Source organism: Bacillus rossius, chromosome 12, assembly GCF_032445375.1.
Source record: "Bacillus rossius redtenbacheri isolate Brsri chromosome 12, Brsri_v3, whole genome shotgun sequence".
Lineage (NCBI taxonomy): Eukaryota > Metazoa > Arthropoda > Insecta > Phasmatodea > Bacillidae > Bacillus > Bacillus rossius.
This window is the reverse complement of record NC_086339.1, coordinates 12276228-12302157: the sequence shown is the minus strand read 5'-3', so window position 1 is coordinate 12302157 and position 25930 is coordinate 12276228. Positions and strand designations below refer to the sequence as shown.

Below are 25930 nucleotides of genomic sequence, written 5' to 3'. Positions count from 1 at the left end.
ATCTCTTGTTACAGTAAGTGATCTGTTGATATCTGTAACTTGTCGTGTCATACCATCAGTCATCGAATGCAAAGCATGTGTAAAAGCCCCGCTTACTGCGTCAACATACTTCTTATTAGCAGCATCACCATCTTGTTTAGGATCACCAACTCTCTTCAAATGTTTCCAGCTTAAGTCGCAGTCCCCTTCACGAGTAAACGTCATGCATGAGTCGTGCGATCGTTTAAGTCCACCACCACCGAACTTTGACATCATGATTCATGAACCTATCACAATAAACTGATCAAAACCACATCTGTAACGCCCTTTATGTAGAGGAAAATCTTTAGCTATCACAATGAAACCATGCTCATTAGGACTGTTCCAACAGTGACCGCAAAGAGTTTTAAATCTCTCAAAGCTCATATCTGTACCGACATGGTCGGAAAACACATGTTTTAGATTAAGATCGTCCATTTTAAACAAAATTATTAGATTACAATTATCTCGCACTAATTGCTTTCGGGTTTGGGTATAAGTTTGTACCAAGTAGAAACAGTCGATCTTGTGGTGTCGCCCCATAGAATAATACTTTTGAACAATGCTTTGTTTATCACAAGCAACATCATCGAAGATTAGCACAGAGTTGGGGAGGGCTTGACTGGGGTCTAAAACATCAGCATTTTCTCGAAATTTAAAAAATTTCACTCCCCCGACATTTTCCAGCACATGGGCTAAACGTTGATATTTTGGTTGTTCTAGGGACTTGCTATATAAATACACATTCTCAAAACGTATCCCATTGGGGTGTTCTAGAAGTGAAAGAATAAGACAAGTTTTGCCAGAATTCGAAGGACCTGACACTATACACCGTATGGTATTTGGTAACAGAGATCCATGACGTTCTTCAGTTTTACTAAACACATCATCATCAATTAGTGAAATTGGTAAAGCGAGCTGTTGTTGAACAACCTCCATTCTTAATACTAAACCTAAACACTATAAAACAGTCATCCTTATAGTGAAACCACTCAGTGTCTTGATATGTCTTGTATGAGACGGAAGAGAGGTTCAGGCTTAGTTAATTCTGTTATAAATAAGCTACCATTCGAGGCACATCTTCCGGGCTACAATTTCTGTGGACCTGGCACGAGACTAGCCGAGAGACTAGCAAGAGGTGATCGTGGTGTGAATGCACTAGACGAGGCGTGTCGTCTTCACGATATTGTGTATGCGAATAGTAATAACTTGGCTGAAAGACATAAAGCGGATAAAATATTAGCTGACACGGCCGAGAAGATTAGAAAGTCTCCCGAAACTAAATTTGGACAGAGAGTATCCGCGTGGACCGTTAACAAGATTATGAGAGTGAAACGTAAGCTTGGTGCAGGTTTAAGATTTTCATCATCATCAAAGAAGAGAAACCGTAAATCTGTCAGGAAAGCCCTGGGGAAGAAGGGTGGTCTATTACCATTTATATTTCCAGCACTCGCTGCATTAGGCAGCTTAATTGGTGGAGCTGCGGGTGTTGCTAAAACTGTTTCCGATGTCCGGAGTCAGGCACGTATGCAAGCGATAGCACGTGCAGCAAAAAACGGTTCAGGACTTTATCTACGCCCCTATCCACAGTCGGGTGGTGGGGGAAAGCGAAGAGGAAGAAGAAGAAAGAAAAATCGCGGGAGCAGGAAGCGATAATCAAAAACTTACCAAAGCGAGCTCTTACAAACCTCGAGTTAATGAAGGCGATAAAAGAATTGAAAATACCATACTTTAGACAAATATACATGCGCGATTCGATACCTAAGAAACCATTGCGTAATGAAAGTGCTATTTTGAATCTAGACTCATCCAAAGGACCGGGAACGCATTGGACTGCTTATGTCAAGACCGGTCCTAACGTTGAATATTACGATAGCTTCGGAGACTTGCCTCCACCAGTGGAACTGATACGATATTTAAACAAGTGCAACATAACCTATAATTATGACAGGCAACAAAAGTTGCATTCATGGAATTGCGGTCACTTATGCTTAAGATTTTTAGTATCAATATATAAGAAGCATTAGTGTTATCATAAGCCACATATGCGACAGAGTGTTTATAGAGAGACCACACACAATGCGAGACGCAGTGTAAACTAGACAAAATGTCAATAACATTAATTTTAACTGGGAAGAGCTCGATTATGAGAACCTACTACTTCCCTCCCTTGCAATTGGATGGAGAGTGGACAATGGCATTGATCGATCTGACAACATATAACTCGATACCGAACATTGATGAAAATAATCAAGTTTTTCGATACATCGCAAACAATGAACATCATGAAATGAAATTACCAACAGGTGCATATGAAATAAGTGACATGGAAGCTTACATAAAACAGAACCTACCTGCAGATTCAACATTTCTATTACGAGGCAACCCCAACACCTTACAGTGCATAATGTTCAGCAACAATATACATGTGGATTTTAGTGGAAAAAATACATTAGGTGAAATGCTTGGATTTTCTTCTCAAGTATACAAAGCAGGTGAGCTGCATGAATCGACAAATCCTGTAAATATATTCCCGTGAATGTTATACGAATTACAAGCAATGCTGTGGGACACACATACTTGAATGGTAAATTAAACAATACTATTCATGAATTTTCCCCCATAGTACCTCCGGGATATAAGATAAATGAACGACCTACCACGCTCATTTATGTCCCAGTTACCGTTCAATCGATATCGGAGCTCGACATTCAAATAGTCGATCAGGAAGGACGCTTAGTTAACCTAAGAAAGGAAGAAATAACTCTAAGACTGCATTTGAAAAAACAATGGGAGTGAAATATTTTTCTAAGCATAAATGGAGCGGTTCAGGTGTGTCCTTATCCAGTAGACGACGAGACATCAAGCGGCTAACATCTGTTAACGTGAGATTCCTTAAAAAACTTGGATTTAGAGTTTATCCTCATGGAGAACACCGTTCTTGAAGTCGAGCAAGCACCACAATTTGAGGATTCTATTTCAAAAACTGAACTGCATATTTACAAACCATACTTAAATGGACCCTATGCCCCCAACTCTGAAATCCGTATAGTGATTCAAAATCATGATGCATACACAAACATCTCAAAATCCTTTTTGCGTATACGTGGAAAACTCGTAAAGGCAGACGGACGGAAACCGGACCATGCAAAGATTATAAACAATGGTGTATTACATATGATCAATCGGATAGGATTTGAACTGAACGGCGTTCTTATAGATCAGACCAGATCACTAGGAGTGGTATCTACAGTGAAGAATTATCTTTCACGAACTCGTGATGAATACGCCATCAGCAAAATGGAGGGATGGTGTCTCGAGGAAAACTATAGCTTGCCTCTAACAGCCGATGGTGTTTTCGAAATCTGTGTTCCGCTAAGCCATCTCCTCGGCTTTGCTGAGGATTATCACCGTATACTTCTAAACTCCAAACAAGAGTTAATTATAGTTTTAGAAAATACGTACATTAACTCGATCGTAGATGCGAGTGCGCAGCCTCAAGCAGTTAATTTAACCATAAACTCTATCGATTGGGCCGTACCACACATCCAAGTGTCTCCAGCGGAACGCACGCGACTGCTTAAACTTGTGGAGAAAGGCAGAAATATAGATATAGCATTTAGATCTTGGTCTGTTGAAACATATCCCAGCATGCCACAAGCACAAAATGTCAGCTGGTCAGTAAAGACAAGCTTCTCGATGGAAAAACCACGATACATAATAGTCGGCTTTCAATCGGCTAAACATAATGTAATGGCTGCCGATAAATCGAGGTTTGACCACTGCAACATAAAGAATATAAAACTATTCTTGAATTCAGAAAGTTATCCATACACGGATTTGGACATAAACTTCGACAATGGATTTTACTTAATCGCATATGATATGTATTCAAATTTTCAAGAGTCTTACTATGGAAAGCAGAATGCACCTTTGCTTGACCCTCATCAGTTTAAGGAACTGGCTACGTTATTCATGTTTGATGTAAGCCGTCAAGCTGAGACACGACTGAGCCTCTACTATGCTTAACTCAGTATTTTAACAGCTTTGTCTCGTGGATTATAGGAGACAAGTCTGTCGTGCAATATTATTGCAAATGCTTGTGTTAAGATCGGTAGGTTGTCTGAGCTTGTGATCTCCAACTTGCAATCTATGATATTCGAAGGTATTTTCTCAGCTTGACGGCTTACATCAAACATGAATAACGTAGCCAGTTCCTTAAACTGATGAGGGTCAAGCAAAGGTGCATTCTGCTTTCCATAGTAAGACTCTTGAAAATTTGAATACATATCATATGCGATTAAGTAAAATCCATTGTCGAAGTTTATGTCCAAATCCGTGTATGGATAACTTTCTGAATTCAAGAATAGTTTTATATTCTTTATGTTGCAGTGGTCAAACCTCGATTTATCGGCAGCCATTACATTATGTTTAGCCGATTGAAAGCCGACTATTATGTATCGTGGTTTTTCCATCGAGAAGCTTGTCTTTACTGACCAGCTGACATTTTGTGCTTGTGGCATGCTGGGATATGTTTCAACAGACCAAGATCTAAATGCTATATCTATATTTCTGCCTTTCTCCACAAGTTTAAGCAGTCGCGTGCGTTCCGCTGGAGACACTTGGATGTGTGGTACGGCCCAATCGATAGAGTTTATGGTTAAATTAACTGCTTGAGGCTGCGCACTCGCATCTACGATCGAGTTAATGTACGTATTTTCTAAAACTATAATTAACTCTTGTTTGGAGTTTAGAAGTATACGGTGATAATCCTCAGCAAAGCCGAGGAGATGGCTTAGCGGAACACAGATTTCGAAAACACCATCGGCTGTTAGAGGCAAGCTATAGTTTTCCTCGAGACACCATCCCTCCATTTTGCTGATGGCGTATTCATCACGAGTTCGTGAAAGATAATTCTTCACTGTAGATACCACTCCTAGTGATCTGGTCTGATCTATAAGAACGCCGTTCAGTTCAAATCCTATCCGATTGATCATATGTAATACACCATTGTTTATAATCTTTGCATGGTCCGGTTTCCGTCCGTCTGCCTTTACGAGTTTTCCACGTATACGCAAAAAGGATTTTGAGATGTTTGTGTATGCATCATGATTTTGAATCACTATACGGATTTCAGAGTTGGGGGCATAGGGTCCATTTAAGTATGGTTTGTAAATATGCAGTTCAGTTTTTGAAATAGAATCCTCAAATTGTGGTGCTTGCTCGACTTCAAGAACGGTGTTCTCCATGAGGATAAACTCTAAATCCAAGTTTTTTAAGGAATCTCACGTTAACAGATGTTAGCCGCTTGATGTCTCGTCGTCTACTGGATAAGGACACACCTGAACCGCTCCATTTATGCTTAGAAAAATATTTCACTCCCATTGTTTTTTCAAATGCAGTCTTAGAGTTATTTCTTCCTTTCTTAGGTTAACTAAGCGTCCTTCCTGATCGACTATTTGAATGTCGAGCTCCGATATCGATTGAACGGTAACTGGGACATAAATGAGCGTGGTAGGTCGTTCATTTATCTTATATCCCGGAGGTACTATGGGGGAAAATTCATGAATAGTATTGTTTAATTTACCATTCAAGTATGTGTGTCCCACAGCATTGCTTGTAATTCGTATAACATTCACGGGAATATATTTACAGGATTTGTCGATTCATGCAGCTCACCTGCTTTGTATACTTGAGAAGAAAATCCAAGCATTTCACCTAATGTATTTTTTCCACTAAAATCCACATGTATATTGTTGCTGAACATTATGCACTGTAAGGTGTTGGGGTTGCCTCGTAATAGAAATGTTGAATCTGCAGGTAGGTTCTGTTTTATGTAAGCTTCCATGTCACTTATTTCATATGCACCTGTTGGTAATTTCATTTCATGATGTTCATTGTTTGCGATGTATCGAAAAACTTGATTATTTTCATCAATGTTCGGTATCGAGTTATATGTTGTCAGATCGATCAATGCCATTGTCCACTCTCCATCCAATTGCAAGGGAGGGAAGTAGTAGGTTCTCATAATCGAGCTCTTCCCAGTTAAAATTAATGTTATTGACATTTTGTCTAGTTTACACTGCGTCTCGCATTGTGTGTGGTCTCTCTATAAACACTCTGTCGCATATGTGGCTTATGATAACACTAATGCTTCTTATATATTGATACTAAAAATCTTAAGCATAAGTGACCGCAATTCCATGAATGCAACTTTTGTTGCCTGTCATAATTATAGGTTATGTTGCACTTGTTTAAATATCGTATCAGTTCCACTGGTGGAGGCAAGTCTCCGAAGCTATCGTAATATTCAACGTTAGGACCGGTCTTGACATAAGCAGTCCAATGCGTTCCCGGTCCTTTGGATGAGTCTAGATTCAAAATAGCACTTTCATTACGCAATGGTTTCTTAGGTAGCGAATCGCGCATGTATATTTGTCTAAAGTATGGTATTTTCAATTCTTTTATCGCCTTCATTAACTCGAGGTTTGTAAGAGCTCGCTTTGGTAAGTTTTTGATTATCGCTTCCTGCTCCCGCGATTTTTCTTTCTTCTTCTTCCTCTTCGCTTTCCCCCACCACCCGACTGTGGATAGGGGCGTAGATAAAGTCCTGAACCGTTTTTTGCTGCACGTGCTATCGCTTGCATACGTGCCTGACTCCGGACATCGGAAACAGTTTTAGCAACACCCGCAGCTCCACCAATTAAGCTGCCTAATGCAGCGAGTGCTGGAAATATAAATGGTAATAGACCACCCTTCTTCCCCAGGGCTTTCCTGACAGATTTACGGTTTCTCTTCTTTGATGATGATGAAAATCTTAAACCTGCACCAAGCTTACGTTTCACTCTCATAATCTTGTTAACGGTCCACGCGGATACTCTCTGTCCAAATTTAGTTTCGGGAGACTTTCTAATCTTCTCGGCCGTGTCAGCTAATATTTTATCCGCTTTATGTCTTTCAGCCAAGTTATTACTATTCGCATACACAATATCGTGAAGACGACACGCCTCGTCTAGTGCATTCACACCACGATCACCTCTTGCTAGTCTCTCGGCTAGTCTCGTGCCAGGTCCACAGAAATTGTAGCCCGGAAGATGTGCCTCGAATGGTAGCTTATTTATAACAGAATTAACTAAGCCTGAACCTCTCTTCCGTCTCATACAAGACATATCAAGACACTGAGTGGTTTCACTATAAGGATGACTGTTTTATAGTGTTTAGGTTTAGTATTAAGAATGGAGGTTGTTCAACAACAGCTCGCTTTACCAATTTCACTAATTGATGATGATGTGTTTAGTAAAACTGAAGAACGTCATGGATCTCTGTTACCAAATACCATACGGTGTATAGTGTCAGGTCCTTCGAATTCTGGCAAAACTTGTCTTATTCTTTCACTTCTAGAACACCCCAATGGGATACGTTTTGAGAATGTGTATTTATATAGCAAGTCCCTAGAACAACCAAAATATCAACGTTTAGCCCATGTGCTGGAAAATGTCGGGGGAGTGAAATTTTTTAAATTTCGAGAAAATGCTGATGTTTTAGACCCCAGTCAAGCCCTCCCCAACTCTGTGCTAATCTTCGATGATGTTGCTTGTGATAAACAAAGCATTGTTCAAAAGTATTATTCTATGGGGCGACACCACAAGATCGACTGTTTCTACTTGGTACAAACTTATACCCAAACCCGAAAGCAATTAGTGCGAGATAATTGTAATCTAATAATTTTGTTTAAAATGGACGATCTTAATCTAAAACATGTGTTTTCCGACCATGTCGGTACAGATATGAGCTTTGAGAGATTTAAAACTCTTTGCGGTCACTGTTGGAACAGTCCTAATGAGCATGGTTTCATTGTGATAGCTAAAGATTTTCCTCTACATAAAGGGCGTTACAGATGTGGTTTTGATCAGTTTATTGTGATAGGTTCATGAATCATGATGTCAAAGTTCGGTGGTGGTGGACTTAAACGATCGCACGACTCATGCATGACGTTTACTCGTGAAGGGGACTGCGACTTAAGCTGGAAACATTTGAAGAGAGTTGGTGATCCTAAACAAGATGGTGATGCTGCTAATAAGAAGTATGTTGACGCAGTAAGCGGGGCTTTTACACATGCTTTGCATTCGATGACTGATGGTATGACACGACAAGTTACAGATATCAACAGATCACTTACTGTAACAAGAGATGTGCAAGTGGGGATTATGGAGTTCTTGCGCAATATGGAGGCTAAAGAACAGCATTTAATTGCTCAATTAAATGAAAGTCTTTCAGCTGTGTCGACAAAGTTGGGTGATATGTGCACCTCGTTGGAGAGCAGGTTAGATTTATTCGCAGAAACATTTATAGAGGAACTAAATGATGCACTAAATGCTAACATGGTTGAGATGGTATTGAAAATTAATGCTGGAATTGTACAACAGCTTTCACAAATGAATCGCACTGTTGGTGTTTTGACGATTACTCCTGATGAATATTCTCGCGGTGTGTTGTCTAAGAAACCTTCACCTCCAAAACCAGCACCTGCAAAAACAGCATCTTCAAAACCAGCACCTCCAAAACCAACACCTCCAAAACCAGCACCTCCAAAACCAGCACCTCCAAAACCATCAAGCTCTAGACATGCCTAGATCACTCACGTATTGATGCTAGTTGTATATAAAAGGGTGATATGCTATCGCTAACTCTGCAGTCATGTCTCTTGAGGCTAGTAAGTTGGAGCGCGTCATAGAAAATGTTCGTGCAAAGTATCTACTTGCCAAACGAGCTCGTTTGGAGAGGGATGCAATTAATGAAGAAATATTCAAGTCTGTTAATTCGCGTTTGGATAAACTTGGACCTACTACATCGCTCGCACAGTCTATCGATACTGTGAAGCAGGATTCTGCGGAAGAAGCTACTGTGAAACAATATTTAGAATCAAGCGACAGTGATGACTCGACCGCTATTCCTTTAAAACATCACGGTGTTCCATATGATGATTCTTTAGGTGGAGTGCAGTCTTATTTGCAGAGCTACAACCTTCGCTCTGGTGATGGAACCTATGGTGTATCTAAACGACATAACCGCTGGTTTTTAGGGGACACGGAAGTATTTTTTCACGATAACAATATGATTCGCGTTAAAGATGAACTAATACAACCTGCTCCTGGTTTATTTGAACTTTTATTTCGCAGAGAGCCGCATACGTACTCGGAATCGGCCCTTAAACAATATGGTAATCTACTAGAGCTTACAAATGCTTATTTTAAAAAGAATGATCCTGCAACAAATCTCTATAAAAGCACGTCACATGCGAAATTTGATATCATTAAGCAACTGTTTCCACATATTGGTTCGCAGCAACGAGGAAGTGGATTGTTACATAAAACATTGGATTTAGGTCGTAAACGAGAGTTCATTTATTGGAATGATCCGAATGAGATAGTAGATCGACTCAGGTTGTTAATGGCCTCGCAGGCTTCTGGCCACACCGGACACAATAACGAAATCCTTTCGATACTTGAAGAGTTACAAGAATCAGGATACATTGCAAAATGAGCGACGCACAGCGTGGGATTGCATACGAGCTTCACCGAGGCAAACGTATTATATTTCCTCGCAGAAGGGTTTTAACATATGGACTCCATGATTTACTACAGATTGATTTGGTAGAAATGATACCATACAGTAAAGTGAACAGTGGTTACAAGTACATCCTGACTGCCATAGATGTGTACAGCAAACGTGCTTATGCAGTTCCAGTTAAACAAAAGACAGGTGTGATGGTTACTGCTGCCATGAGAAGTATTTTGAAAGAAGCAGGAAGTTTTAAAAGTATTCAAAGTGATGCGGGAACAGAATTTTATAATTCAACTTTCAGAGCTCTTATGAAAAGAAAAAATATTAATCATTATTCCACTCACAGTGAGATTAAAGCAAGTGTGGTAGAGCGGTTTAATAGATCTCTAAAATCGCTGCTTTTTCGCGAGTTTTCAGCTCAAGGAAATTATAAGTGGCTTAAAATTTTACCACAAGTTCTACGTGTCTACAATAACAGATTCCACCGCACCATTGGCATGGCTCCGAATCAAGTGAAGGATGACTCTTTGCTACAAAGTGTTTACAAATATGTAAAGACAATTGACCCTAGAAAACCTAAGGCTCGTGTGGGGGATCATGTACGCGTGTCACGAAACAAGAAAGTTTTTGAAAAGGGGTTTACACCGAATTGGTCTCACGAAGTGTTTAAAGTAACAGCTATGAGGTCCAGCTTTCCGCGTGTGTATAACTTGAGTGATATGGATGGAAATGAAATACAAGGTGTTTTTTATGCTTCAGAAATTCAAATTACAAAATACCCCGATACATACTTGGTAAATAAAATTCATCGAAAGCGTGGTGAAAGATTCCAGGTGTCTTGGAAGGGGTTTCCCGATACCGTGAGGACATGGGTAAAGAGAAAGGATATGGGAGTTTAAGATTACATATACACATTTTATTTTACCTTATTGCTTGTTCTCAATCGAAGCATATTCTATGGAATCGTTTGTGTGGGCTGTTGTTGAGATTCTATTCCTGCAATGTATTTATAATGTGTGGACTACTTCCTGAACACGACCCAGCACTCTGCAGCTTGGGATCAACAAGCTGTGACGTCAGCCCGCGCTGGGCGCCTCATTGGAATGTGTAGCGCGACATCGGGTTTGCATGTCATCTTTCCGTCAAGACCAGGTCAACTATAGTCTTCATTCTGTCTCTGACAATTCCATAATGAACATGGCTGCTTTTGAGGAAATGCGCGATTGCATTGAATATGCGCTTCATGCTTGCATCGGCATGAATATAGATGCGATAGTACACCATCTAGAGGTCTCCGCGATCAATTTGTTCGCTGCATTTCCAGAGGAATACGAGTTTCTAACATACCTTTACAACGGTATTATAGCATGCTTTGAAGCTGTAATGGAGGCTCAAGAGCAAGTGGAGCCAGATGATGGAGTGGACAGCGGCTTCGGAGAGAGTGACGGTGAAGCATAATGCTTGCGCCCTTGTTAAACATGGAAAATAGGCCTCTCGGGGAAACTCGCCATGTATAAAAAAAAGGAGTTAACGCATCTAATGCTGTACCTCCTGAGACATAGTCTCTAAGGTGATGTGGAAAGCAGCATACCACTATAAATTCAAACACAAGTTTTTATTTATTTATTTTTTTTCAGCTTACACTCCAGAGAATCTTCCGCCACGTCGAGATGAAGAGAATGAGACTACACATCATAGTTATAAATTCACTATCACTAAATAATAATAATGAGCTTACACTATTATTAAATGCATTACAGGAAAGCTAACACTAAAGTATGCCTATAAGAAAAAATTTCTTATGCCTGCTTCTGATGCATATAAAGGAACACATATCATGATCATTCAATATGGTGCACTCTGTGCATGTAAGGGAACAATCTTTTCGGTGCACTCTGTGCATGTATTGGAACGAGTCCTTGGGTGTATCATGTGCTTCCAAGATGGTGGGGCTGTTGAATCCAAGATGGCGGAGAATTGTTTAAAGGTTGTAATATTTTTTTAAATTTAAATATCGCGCCCTCTGGTAGCAACACTTGTTACTAAATATATCGATTAGCATTCGACCTATCGAATGGTGCTGCACCCTGGCAGCTGAAATATGAAATAAATGTAAATATATCGATTAGCATTCGACCTATCGAATGGTGCTGCGCCCTGGCAGCTGAAATATGAAATAAAAGTAAATATATCGATTAGCATTCGACCTATCGAATGGTGCTGCGCCCTGGCAGCTGAAATATGAAATAAAAGTAAATATATCGATTAGCATTCGACCTATCGAATGGTGCTGCGCCCTGGCAGCTGAAATATGAAATAAAAGTAAATATATCGATTAGCATTCGACCTATCGAATGGTGCTGCACCCTGGCAGCTGAAATATGAAATAAAAGTAAATATATCGATTAGCATTCGACCTATCGAATGGTGCTGCGCCCTGGCAGCTGAAATATGAAATAAAGATGGCGACGGTGGCACACTCTGGTAGCCAACTTGAGAATCACGATGGCGGCACCTCTGGCAACTAATTTTTGAATTTGCCGCGCGATACTAGCGACATCTACCAGCCAACTTGAGAACCAAGATGGCGGCGCCTCTGGCAACTAATTTTTGAATTTGGCACCATCTGGTAGTCTGTGCTGGAATTAAAGATGGCGGCTGTATAATAATTTTAATTTCAAATGTGGCGCCTTAGGTATGCATTAAGGAAAACAAAAACACCCTCCCCCATTTATTATAAACTTGCCGTCAGTACGTAGCATATATAGATTATTTATTCCACCATATTCCAATTGGTCTCGTGGTCTAGTGGTCAAGGCGTCCGCCTCGTAACCACGACATCCTGGACGTTTTCACGTCCCATGGATCGAATCCCAGCCTCGGCACTGAAAATATTTTAGTTAAAATAAAATAATACCTGCTGCTACCTGGTGGCGACCAACAGAACTATATGACGTCACACAAGATGGCGGCCTCCAGCAGCCGAAACAAGATGGCGACCAGGAAAAATCAAGATGGCGGCCTCCAGCAGACGAAACAAGATGGCGACCAGGAAAAATCAAGATGGCGGCCTCCAGCAGACGAAACAAGATGGCGGCCAGAAGAAATCAAGATGGCGGCCTCCAGCAGACGACACAGAATCATGACATCACGATTCGAAGTTGGTGGAAATTTCTAGAAATACAAAATGGCGGATTTGCGGATTTGCGATTTGCGGATTTGCGGATTTGTGAATTTGCGGATTTGCGGATCTCCGGATTAGCATATTTGCGAATTTACGAATTTGCGGATTTGCAGATTTGCGGATTTGCGGATTTGCGGATTAGCCACTGGATTAGCGGATTAGCCACTGGATTAGCGCATAAAAAACTGGATTTGCACATAAAAAACTGGATTTGCACATAAAAAACCATAAAAAAATGCGTAAAAAACCATAAAAAATGGGATAATCCCCGGATTACCCCGCTCCCCCCTCGCCTATGTTCCAGAGTCGGCACGCTCTCCCTACTAATATAGATTTAGAAATGATGCTTGCTTGATATGTAAGACAACGATGCTCTTATCAAAGCCCCTTTCTTCAAAAACGTGCATAAATTATGGTTCAAACCTAGACAATACACTTACGCATATTAGTAAAGATTAGTATAAAACCTTAATTTAAGCACGTTTTTGAAGAAAGGGGCTTTGATAAGAACATCGTTGTCTTACATATCAAGCAAGCATCATTTCGAAATCTATATTAGTTAATTAGTTATAAGCAAAATGAAAATAGCATGAATCTTATGAGGTTAACGCGGGTTGCGTAGTGCCCTGAAACACTGGAGTGGCCTCTTAAATACTTAAATTTTTCTTGCATTGTTCTTTTATTTACCAACATATTTACCAACATAGTTGCCAATGATTAAAAATGTATTACATATTCTAAGTATACTTAAGAGTTTATTGCTGGAACAAAATGTGACTTGTTACCTTTTACCCGGAGACAGTCCGTTTCATCGGGAACATCTTTTAGTACTGGGGAACAGCGCGTTCCCGTGTGATCCTTGGCTGCAGCGAAGATTGATTTATAAACTATTTTTCACCGACACATTTTAAGGGTTCCACCTATACATACTGTGTGCAGAGCCTTCAGAAAATATTCTCGCGATTTGAAAACTGCTCGAGATAAATGGCAAAAAATGCGCGTTTTCAGAATGATTTCTAGGCATTACTAGGGACCGGAAAAATTCGCGGGTTCAATGCCCTTTAGGATGAACTTCATAGTTCTACGTTGGACAAATGTCACCCACACATTGGCTGCTATCTTGTGAGAAGTCCCATCGTAGCAGCCTGTGTGATTCGATAAAGCTTTGGTCGGTCAGGTGTTTCTCATTGGCCCAGACTCATCCAGGTGAGTTGTGAGCCAATAGCAGAGGCAGCACTGAGGTATAACTATTTGTATTTTAGCCTATCGCGAGTTGAATTCACGAATTTTTCCGGCCTCTAGGAATTACACATTTATCTTCGTTTCTCCGCCATCTAATTGTTGAGGTCACCACACAAATATCATAGCTGACCCATGCGAAACGAAAAGACCGCGTTCCAGTCCGCAAACCATCCTTACTTATTTAATAATATTATAGATGTGAAATTGTGTTTGTTGGGCTTGTTGGATTGTCCTTTCACGCAGCAGCAGAGCAACGGATTGACATGATTTCTTTTTTTTTTTTTTTGCGTTGAGATAGTTTATAGGCTGGAGAGTCACAAGGTATGTCGGAAAAAAGCCCGAGTACTACGGTCCCTGTGAGATAGATCTGGAGAGCAGTTCTGTAATTACCTCTTCGTGCTAAAATGGCTGGACTGATTTTGCTAATGCATTGTTTAAGCTTCATTTGTATCCATGGTGACGTTCAACGTCACCGTTGAAAAAAAAAGTTAACAAATACATACATATCGAGAACAAATAATATCACGAAAAAATTAAGTTTTAACAAAGAGATATGGATCGGGCACGTATAATGTTTTCCTAGTTAGACACCCGCTAGAAAGGATTTTACGGAAATCAACTCCCAAGATAAAAATTTCACATTTTTCAAGTATATGTTCTACAAACTTTAAACTACACAAGTATATTTATTTTACGTAAACATCAAACTAAAAGAAAACTCTTCTCGATGTGTACAAGCCGGGTACTGCAGTTAGTAATATATCATTCAATGGAAAACCTGAAGTTATTAATGACTAATACCTTGTTAAGTTAATGGCATTTAGTACTGAATTATTATTTGGGGGGGGGGGGGAATAACTACAACACAACGGTAATAATACTTTCAATATACACCATGTTAAAGTCTTCGTAAATCACTTAATGTGATTTCAGCCAACGAAGGCAAATTTTTAATTACTAGACAATAACAATTTTTTTATGACATAACAGTTGAAACCAATATGGCGTCTTTCAGTTAACTCAGCAACTAGTTACACGTGTAATAACCATGTTTCAATCAGGGGTTATTTCTCATTCAAACTAAACAGGGTTTGCAATTGGTATGCTTGCTTGTGATTGGCTGGTTTAACGTCAACAAACAACAGCCAGAGATACGGCCGAATGGGAATCGTGCAGCGGCAGATAAATCATCAAGGCAAATAAAATAAATTTTGTTTTGTGAACGTTTATACAGAATAATTGTGTTGATTTGATAACTTACAGCACGCAATTAAAGACCCATCCCAATAAACACCATAACATATATTACATAAACACTGCGATCGATTCGAGATGTAAACAACTGATTATCGTGATAACCTTACAAACACTTTTTTCTCAATCAAGTAAATGTTTTAAAACAAAGCTACTGTGCCGTATGACCGTAATCTTATGACTATTTTGACGTGACAACATCTAATAAATCGATGAACGCCGGCTGCACGCACGAAAAAGGATCACTCATTGTCCCGTTACGCACATTGTCCCGTTACGCGTTGTCCCGTTACGCTCATTGTACGCTTGCGCCGCATCTATCTCTCTTTCACTCGATTGGAACAACCATCGATTTGACTTTTTCGAGGCACATTAAACTTGAAACACTCCCATTCGTTTCCTACTTTTTCTATCATCGTCCTATCCTTAACAGAATAACACAGATTGGAAGAAGATAAATAGCAAACATGTATAAAAGTTATACTTAAAATAATCTGTTCGTTAAAGTAATAAACATATTTGAATTAATGAGTGCAAATAAAAGTAAATTTATCAATTAAATTGTAGATTTCATTTCACTCCTTTTTTGTATCCATACAAAATAGTGATCATTCAATAAAAATGAATCAATTTTATTCATGAAAGTATGCAATCATTTCATCAATGTTTTGTTATGATTTTGTCACGTTAAACTATCGTCCGTAAACCGACTTTACAGACAACTATTTTTTTTTAATGTTTAACTTCTTAGCTATCGACGTACGGCATTTGGCAGGACTAATTTCGTAAATGGAACGGAAGTCGCGTGAACGGGAATGTGTGACCACGGTGCTGCCATCTTTAGCGGATGGCGCGAACCAAAGTCCATAGAGACAAAGTGAAACTTTATAGTATTAACTTTATAGTATTAATAGTTTAATGAATTTTAACAAGCTCGGAATTATTTTAATAAAATTTCTTTGTCGAAAATAAGGTTCAAACCCAGGATTTAATATTTTTTTGAAGTTTTTTTTAGTTTTTATCCGAGCCGTTTCATTATACAGTATCAAACAGAAACGCGAAAATTTGGAAGTTGTACGATGCTAGAGCTGCGTTTTTTTTGCGTATCAACGGGTATTTGAAATTTCGTGTTGAACTTTTTGTGTCTTGAGTTTCTTTCTTGCATAGTTCGTAAACTAGGTCCTTGTCCTACTGTTGCAAGAAGGCGTCATTGGTCGATAGATAGAACCTGGTTATTTCGCTTATTCTTTGAGATAACGATTTATCGGGAGGAAATTCGACTACTCGATAGGATTCGTTTAGTTTGTCCGTATTGGTCACGTTTATTTTCTGTTGGCTCTGATCGGCAAGATAAGGTCTTTTTTCAAGCCCTTGAGCTACTAACACAGGCGATGTATAATGCGAGATAAAAATTCTACAGAGACGTGAAATTTAAAGTGCAGTTTAACGAGCAGTGGAATTATTTCGTGATAAATCATCAACTCTACAAGAGCCGCAGCAAATTATTGTTATTTCTGAACTCCTGACACATTAATACAATGATTTTATTAAAATATCGTACAAAGTTAAACTGTTAACCTGAATAAATGTTTATGCAAATTTCAGTTAGCTCTTTGAGTTAGCAACTAACATACATAAATTATTTCATTTATTGGGTTATCAATTTTTTTTAAATAACATTTTAAAACAAATATATGTTGCTTCAGTGTCAGACATAACATTCTAGTGTATAAAAATTATATATATATATATATATATATATATATATATATATATTAAAACCCAATATTGAGCCAGGAACAATTTTTTTTTGATATGCTACCAACTCAATTAGAAGAATAACTATTCAGCGAACCACTTAAATCAGTTAAAACTGTAGATTAAAATAATGTTTTTTAAAGTGTGAATTGAAAGTAGTATGCAGCCAAGTTCCCAAAAATTGTGAGTAAATTTGAAAACAAAACAAAAAATTAAATTAAACAGCCCAGATTAAGCATGTGTCAAACGAACCGGACACTTTCCTCTTAGCAACATGGCGGCCACAAGCTTAACTCAATAAAGGATTAGAGACAAAATAAAAGTTATTAAATTTATTTCTTAAAAACCTCTCTCATTTTGATTTCCCCCCACCCCCCAGACACCCCAAAAAACTTTTTCTTGCCTCAAAATACATCACGTAAGCCTAAGATTTTGTCAACAATCAAATGTAAGCAGGCATGTGTTTATTTTTTACTTTTTTACTTATTACAAATCATAAGCAGGTCACCGTGGACTTTAAATAATTACTTATATCAATATAAACATTCCAAACTGTTACAAAAATCCATTTTCATCTAGTTTCAATAATCGTTAAACATATTATATGAGCTGTTATGTGTCGTGCTGCGTCGCCCCTAGCTACTCGGCGCCCTAGGCGGTTGCCTAGTTCGCCTGTATGGACGCGCCGGCACTGAATGTAGCAAATTTCACAACTGCTGCCGCTGCTCCGTGCTGCCACGGTGACTCGCGGGCTGCCGCGCCGCGCCGCGCCGCGCTGCCACAGTGGGTCGCGGATTGCCGGGAGGGACGGGGAACCAGCGCGCTCTCCCCCTGCCTACGGTTACCAACCCTTCGGTCTTTCACTCCACACGCGGCACGTGCACACGTGTGTCCCCGCGCGTGTTTATGCCCAACATGGCGGTAGAAGGGGAAAAAAAGGCTGGGGAGGTCTCGAAATAGCAAAGACACGCTACGGGGTTCTTCCTTCACCGCCATACCCCCCTCCTTAAAAAAAAGACTTTTACAAACACGGTAAAAGCAAGCAGTCCTGAGAGGATGCGTGCGGTACCTACCTCCCAAGTGGGTCAAACGGCTATGCTTTCGACGCCGCGTATGGCTTGAGTACTGGTGCGCTAAAAACAGAGGGGCGGGATCAATATTTGTACCTTCTGACATCTTCCAAACGCAGGCAGCCAAACGGCACTTTCGAACCGCTCAAGAGTGCGAAAAGCACTTAACATGCATTGCTCAAGACCTGCACCATTCCCGTTAGAAATTTGGCGACAGGCTATAGAGAATTGGAAAATTTCTGCGATTTTCAATTACCCACTAGGATAGACTCCATAATCTCTTACATACTCGGGCAAATGCCACCTGCTCATTGGCTACGGACTAGTCAGCCTTCTGAACTGGGATGCCTGCGATTCGATACTTCTTTGGTTGGAGTTTTTTTTTTTTTTTTTTTTTTTTTGCGAGCTAATCACAGAAGAAATATAAAGGCAACTGTGTTCAGATTGAAGCATATTGCGAGATTTATCCACGAATTTTTCCGGTCTCTAACTATTTATTACGAAACGCCCCAAACAGTTCATAAGTCAACAACAAAACACTGACCAAATAATTGGCAACGAGGACAGCAAGTAAAATGAACAGCAGCCAATGCACTCGACAACGAACTTGATTGTGAAGTCTGGTCTGGTCTGGCAGCAGAAAATACACTCGCGCTTTGCTCTTCATTTGGTAGTTTCGTTTCATGATTACGTTTGAACGCGTATTAGCGAAGAAGGCTAAAAAAACTGTGAATTCACGGGAGTTTTTTTTTTGGTATGAAAAAATTTGATGCACAGTGCTGCATTGGTAGGACAGATAAATGCAGCGACTGTTTATCTTTAATATTCCACTATGAAATTGCAGGGTTGCTGCTTAAATTATCAGACAAGTCTCGTTACCGACACGTAAAGATTTCAGATTATAAAACTGTAGTCAAGGACTTCGTGAGATGATAACTGGGTGGTTTCTTCTGAATCTGTGCACGCCTACCTGCGCCTCACATACAGTGTGCAGGTCCTCAGAAAAAGGAAAACGCGATTGGAAAGATGTTCAAGATATCTAGTGTTGTCTGTTTACGAAAAAAAAAAAAAAAAAAATACGCTGAGAGCGGATATGTGGTTAATGTTTCCGTATTTCGTTTTTAATTATTTTTTTTGAATAGTAAAAATAGCCGAAACAAGTGTTATTCTAGTAATTATTTAGCCATGTAACTCCCGACAGATATTCTTGAAAGCGCTAGCATTGAACCTTCATCTAATTCCCCCGCCGTGTAATGTCATGCGCGACGGGAAGACAGCGCGCCAGTCCACTTGGAAGTATACGCCCATGGCCCCCACAAGGGTGGGGCTGGGTGGAACCCTGGGTCCAGGGCCCGGGTCTGGAGGTTAACATTTAAATGCTTAACTATTATAAAATTTTTGTTTACAAAAAAACATATTGAATATTTTATAAATAAATCTTAGTTTGGACTTATAAAATAGTAACCATAACTATACCCTGAATTAACAGGTTAAATAACATTCTAAAAATAGTGTAGGTAAGAAATAACCACGAAATTATAATGTAGCAGTTGGCTGTAAAATTGGGGGGGGGGGGGAGAGACTGTAAAATTGGTGTGAGGGGGACAGTAAAATTTGGGGGAGGGGGGACTGTAAAATTGGGGGGATGGGGGACTGTACAATTGGGGGGACGGGGGACTGTAAAATTGGGGGGAGGGGGACTGTAAAATTTGGGGGGAGGGGACTGTAAAATTAGGGGAAGGGGAACTGTAAAAAATTGGGGGAGGGGGGACAGTAAAATTGGGGGGAGGGGGACTGTAAAATTGGTGGGAGGGGGGACTGTAAAATTGGGGGGAGAGGGAACTGTAATATTGGGGGGAGGGGGACTGTATAATTTGGGGGGGGGGGGGGGGCGTCTCAGATCCTGGGTCCAGGGCCCGTAACCGAACGTTGCGCCGGCACAGATACGCCCTCACCGGCCGCGGTATCGAAGACGCGACATGCGAGCCAGAAGCCCCACGACTGCAGGGGGGCGCCGGGGAGGAGGGACGCTGTACAAGTGCTGGTCTGTGAGCCCAGGACACGGCCGACTGTCAGGTCAGCTGAGGCGGCGACTGTGCTGGGTCGGTGGCCCAAAGGCTGCTGGTCATTGCCGAAGCTCTAATATCTTCCACGATCGACAAAAAAAAAAAAAAATTGGTTGTCTGTAAAGAAGTCGGTTTACGGACGATAGTTTAACGTGACAACGTCATAACAAAACATTGATGAAATGATTGCATACTTTTATGATTAACATTGAATCATTTTTTATTAAATTATCACTATTTTGTATGGATACAAAGAAGGAGTGAAATTAAATCTACAATTTAATTGATAAATTTACTTTTATTTGCACTCATTAATTCAAATATGTTTTTTACTTTAACGAAGAGATTTTTTTAACTATAACTTTTATACATGTTTGATATTTAACTTCTTCCAACAGGTTTATTCTGTTAAGGATAGGACGATGATAGGAAAAGTAGGAAACTAATAGGAGTGTTTCAAGTTTAATGTGCCTCGAAAAAGTCAAATCGATGGTTGTTCCAATCGAGCGGAAGAGAGAGAGATGCGGCGCAAGCGTACAATGAGCGTAACGGGACACAGCGTAACGTGACAATGTGCGTAACGGGATACTTTTTCGTGCGTGTAGCCGGCGTTCATCGATTTATTAGACGTCACGTCAAAAAGAGGGAGTGATCCCTAAATGTATTGCCCTGGAATGTATGAAACGAACTGGTAATTTCTCTCGCCCTACCCTGATAGCGCGCATGTGTGGGAGGGGACCAGTGAGAATGCCGGCCGTAAGGTCGGGACAATCTGCACAAGAGCTGACAGGCGCCTGCACTGGAGGAGTCGTCGTCCTCGTCTGGTCGTCAGCGCCCGTGGCGAACTCTGGATCCAGAGCAATGCGTCAGTTAAACGCACGTCCTGAACTCTATCATAAATGCGAACGTGTGTTTGTCTGTACTTCTTTCACGCAGCAACGGAGCAATGTATCAACATTATTTGTTTTTTGACGTGACGTCTAATGAATCGATGAACGCCGGCTGCACGCACGAAAAAGTGTCCCGTAACGTACATTGTCCCGTTACACTCATTGTACGCTTGCGCCGCATCTATCTCTCTTCCACTCGATTGGAACAACCATCGATTTGACTTTTTCGAGGCACATTAAACTTGAAACACTCCCATTCGTTTCCTACTTTTCCTATCATCGTCCTATCCTTAACAGAATAACACAGATTGGAAGAAGTTAAATAGCAAACATGTATAAAAGTTATAGTTAAAAAAAATAATCTCTTCGTTAAAGTAATAAACATATTTGATTTAATGAGTGCAAATAAAAGTAAATTGTAGATTTCATTTCACTCCTTCTTTGTATCTATACAAAATAGTGATAATTCAATAAAAATGATTCAATTTTATACATAAAAGTATGCAATAATTTCATCAAAGTTTTGTTATGACGTTGACACGTTAAACTATCGTCCGTAAACCGACTTTACAGACAACCAATTTTTTTTTTGCATATAGGTAGTTTATAGGCCGGAGAGTAACATAGATTTCGTATAATTATGAAATTACATCCCTAAGGGAGTGAAAAAAAGGGGTACATTTAGTTTTATATATGGTTCAATTACCCCTAGGGTAAATTAAAGTCCCTCGTATTCGTGGGTAAAAGTTACATGTTCATTCGTGAGACGTATAAGATGGGGAGAATGTGATTGGAAACTTCTTTGGTTAAGGGGAGGGTTTCTCATTGGCATAGGTACATACAGTTAGTAGCCATGATGCCATATTTTTCGATAATTAGAATACATTTAGAACATATCACGTAAGATGTCAAACGTACAGACCAGACATCTCCGAACCACGAGAACATCATGAAAACACTACAGACTTGACGATGCACAATCAGCAATGAAGACTAACGTGCTCCAACTGCTCCAATGCTCCAAAGCATTGGGGGGAAAAAATGTATACATAGTAGTTAGGTTATGCCGATCCGGGTACAGTGGTGCCCGGTGCAGGATTCAGGATTGGTGACCTTTGACCTCTGACGTCACTTCTGGCCGCCATCTTGGATTACGTCACTTCCGGCCGTCATCTTGGATTACGTCACTTCCGGCCGCCATTTTGTATTACGTTACTTACGGCCACCATCTTGCATTATGCCACTTCCGGACGCCATCTTGGATTACATCACTTCCGGCCACCATATTGGATTACGTCATTTCCGACCGGGAGGAGGAGGAGGAGGTCAAAGGTCACCAATCCTGAATCCTGCACCGGGATACCACTGTCCCCGGATCGGCATAACCTAACTACTATACATGTTTGAAATTAAACCTTTCCAGAAATGAATCTGATTTTTTTTTCTCCTGTCTCTATCTACATAACACAAAGCCTCGTTCTCACTGACTCATTCGAGTACACGAAGAACTTCTCTCATCGATCGAAGCCAGAAACGAAGATAATTGATGTCGACATGGAAAAAGTGTATCGATGCCAAAAAAACATGTCACACACAAGCTGTAAAAACACCACCTATTAACCGCGTATAACGAACTATTCACGCTCAACGAAAACAACAAAGCATGTATACTGGAACCGTACTGAGATTAGCGGATGATTCGCTGATTCACTTGGCACCGGGCTGAACTCTGTAGTCCGCTCTTTGAGCCAATATGCTTCGTCACTGGTTGGTATACTCCTGATGGACCGCTTGTTACTTGGACAGGGTGGCTCGTGACTCGTTAACCACGCTGCTTTTCTTGTTGATGGGCTCATCGGCGTTCGCAGAGGGTGTGGCCAAAAATCAAAGCAAATCTATATTTTTTCTTAATAGAAATACGAAATAAGCGAAAAATCACAAACCTTAAAATAACTATGCTAAGTTGCAGTTGCTTCCAATGTATGATCAAATGAAATATCCAGCACCTCGTGCAATAAAACTCACACATACGAAGTACTGTCAGATTTCTTCATAACGTCAACATCGCACAAACAGCGTCGGCCATGACAAACGTTAAAGTTTGGAATAAAAAAGTGTTAATTTAAAGGCATTACATAATCAATTCACGTACTTAAACTGTTCAGTTGTAATATGTGTTAATAAAAATACATTTTTTTCTTTCATAATAATTTTTTTCAGGTTTAACTTTTTTTCTGAGAAGAAAAATCCTGTATTTTAGCCTCTTTTCGATCTTTAAAAAAAAAATTCAATATTTATTTATTTTTTATTTCACAAAACTTAGTTTTCAATTATTTCTCAAAATTAATTATATATTTAACGGGACGCACATGATCTCTGAGAAAACTCGACGGCCATTAAAAATGAAGGCTGAAAATAAAATTCTAGAAAATCTGGAACATGCCCGAATCAAAGTTTTTTGAATGAATAGGCACATTTTTTTTTTTTTTTTTACTTTCTGGACGACGAGATGGCCGCGATTATGGCATCTTAGTGACGTCATGTAATTCAAAGGGGTCGGATCCGATGGCAATCGAACGTGGTAACCTAACTTGATGTAAGCTTTTGGACATACGTCATTGCTAAGCACATATGTATGTCTGTAGAAGAAAACTACAAAAAACCCAAAAGACAAAAAACACAAATTAAGCAATAAATTGACCATATTCATGTTATGGAATATTATGTGGTGTTTATGTGTTTATATCCTGCTGACAACAGCAATTTTTGCTTACATGAAGTCATGCCAGTGGCGGATCTAAGGGGGGGAGGGGGGCACCAGGGGCGAGTGCCCCCCCCCCCCCCCGAAAAACCAGTTGTCTGCTACATTAATATTACCGACAAAAATGATTGTTTCTGAAACCAATAAAATATTTAAATATAATTAATGAATTTCTTATAGAATCATAGAATCTGGTGGTTGGATGTTATGTGTAGTGAGAGTAGATTAAATACAAATTTAGTAATTTTTTAAGACATTTTTTCTCTGGCTATTCTGAAATCCTAGAGTGAACCTCTGGATCCGCCGCTGAGTCATGCACTCCCATTGCACAAATCTTCCAAAGATAGTGGTGGCTTGAATTCGATCGCGCGAAACGGCCGTTAGGCGCGACACATACGTGCTGTATCAATTACCCGTCGCGCCGGCGCGGGTGTCGTGTTGCAGCGTGGCGCGGGAAACCGGAGGCTCGCGAGACACTTTCACCGCGCGTGCGCGTTCCCAAACTCTCTTTCCCAACTGCACTTGAAAAATAAAAAAGAGGAGAAATAGGACGCCATCTTGGTTTCAAGAGTTTTATTTTTTTCCCAAACCATTGTTCATCTTTTCACATTGAAAATTGACCTTCGTTAAGGCAGATACAAAAAAAGAAAAAAAAAAAGAAGGGGGTTTAGATATTAAATATGCTACACCTGTACCAGAACTGTATCTCTAGTGCACGATAGGACAGCCTCTCTAATTTTTAGGGAACGGATTTTTGGTATCCCAAATTCCGCGCATACGCAGAGCTAATTTTTTTCATTTTTTTTTTCGTCCGGGTGGCGGGCCAACCGTTTTGGTGTGCCGAATGAAACTTTGTGATAGCGAAACTATCCTGAAATACATTCTGTACATTTTAACGGCCTTTACAAGAAATAATTAAAAGGCATTTCTATTTTTTTTTTTTTTTTTGCTTCGGCACCGTTTATTAAAACGGTTGCCAATGTGTTTCCTTACTGGAATTCGGTTTGGACACGTTCTGGAATACGGCCTGCGAGTTAGGTCACGGTTTTATCCCAACAAGACAGTGCCTATCCGCTATCTTGACCCGAACGTCTTGGAATACCGCCCTAAGAGATGTTCCGAGGCTGTTAAATAGTGTCAATTAACAGCATTATTACAACTGTAATAATTCCCTAAATTAATGTGAAACTAAGTGTCAATGACTTCACACAGAAAACAATTCGAAGCAAACAGTCATTGTTAACTTCAGCTACTCCATTAAAATACATATTATGCTTTAACTAAGCCAAATATCATCCAATATTAAACTATACAAAATTATTATGGCTTGAAAAAAGGTGAAACAAAGATGGCGTTTTCGGTTTCTTCTATCTTCCTTAAGTTAGAGAGTGATTGTCTTTGGAAAGAAAAAATATTTATAGATATTAAATTCAAATTCAGGTTACACTGTACATAATTATTTTGTTTGGAATTTTGTTTTTTTACCTGATGACTCATTAACATGACAGGAACGAGCGAAAGTAGAAGACCCTCCCTTCCCCCTAATTCTTCCGTTAAACAAAGTTGGAGCTTTACCTACAACACATTTGAAAACATATAGCACTACAGAAGTTTACTATTTCACGGAGCTAACTCAAACATTTTAATTTTTCATTATGACAATACATCACAATGGTGGATGGAAAACTGTTACCTTTTTTTTTATAACTGTAAACACACAAATATATTTTTCTTTCAACACCATTTTCATCGCTATTTTTAAGTTATGATTTTCTTTAAAACTCTTATCTTGTGAGTCATACGGCTAGGGTTTATTATTGATGTATTAACCTAATTGAAACTGATTTCATTGGGTCTATGTAGATCTAATTAGTGGTAAAATATTTTACTAATATGACTAATAAGATTACCTAATTTAGATTCTTCTCAAAAATTCTCCGTCACGTTGGGTTTGAAGCAGAAGCCTGTGTCTGATGTTGACATTTTGTAGATAAAGTGTGAATATTTAATTTGCACATAATTCAGTTCAGTTTTGACGTTTGGGTCAGGGGCGTAGCCAGGGGGGGTTTTTAGGGGTTCAAACCCCCCCCCCCCCTTTAGCACCAAATCTTTAATTAATATCT

At 39.7% G+C, this 25930-nt stretch overlaps 2 protein-coding genes across 2 annotated transcripts in view; one reads left to right on the top strand and one right to left on the bottom strand.

Moving 5' to 3' along the window:
* LOC134537539 (spectrin beta chain) overlaps positions 1-25930 on the bottom strand; it is a 276676-nt gene that overhangs the window by 248653 nt on the left and 2093 nt on the right. The gene's annotated exons all lie outside the window — the stretch shown is intronic.
* Positions 20070-25930, top strand: part of LOC134537249 (glutamate receptor ionotropic, kainate glr-3-like) — a 39504-nt gene continuing 33643 nt past the window's right edge. The window contains exon 1 of the mRNA XM_063377518.1: positions 20070-20166. Within this exon, the coding sequence (XP_063233588.1) occupies positions 20070-20166 (97 nt within the window). The remainder of the gene's footprint in view (positions 20167-25930) is intronic.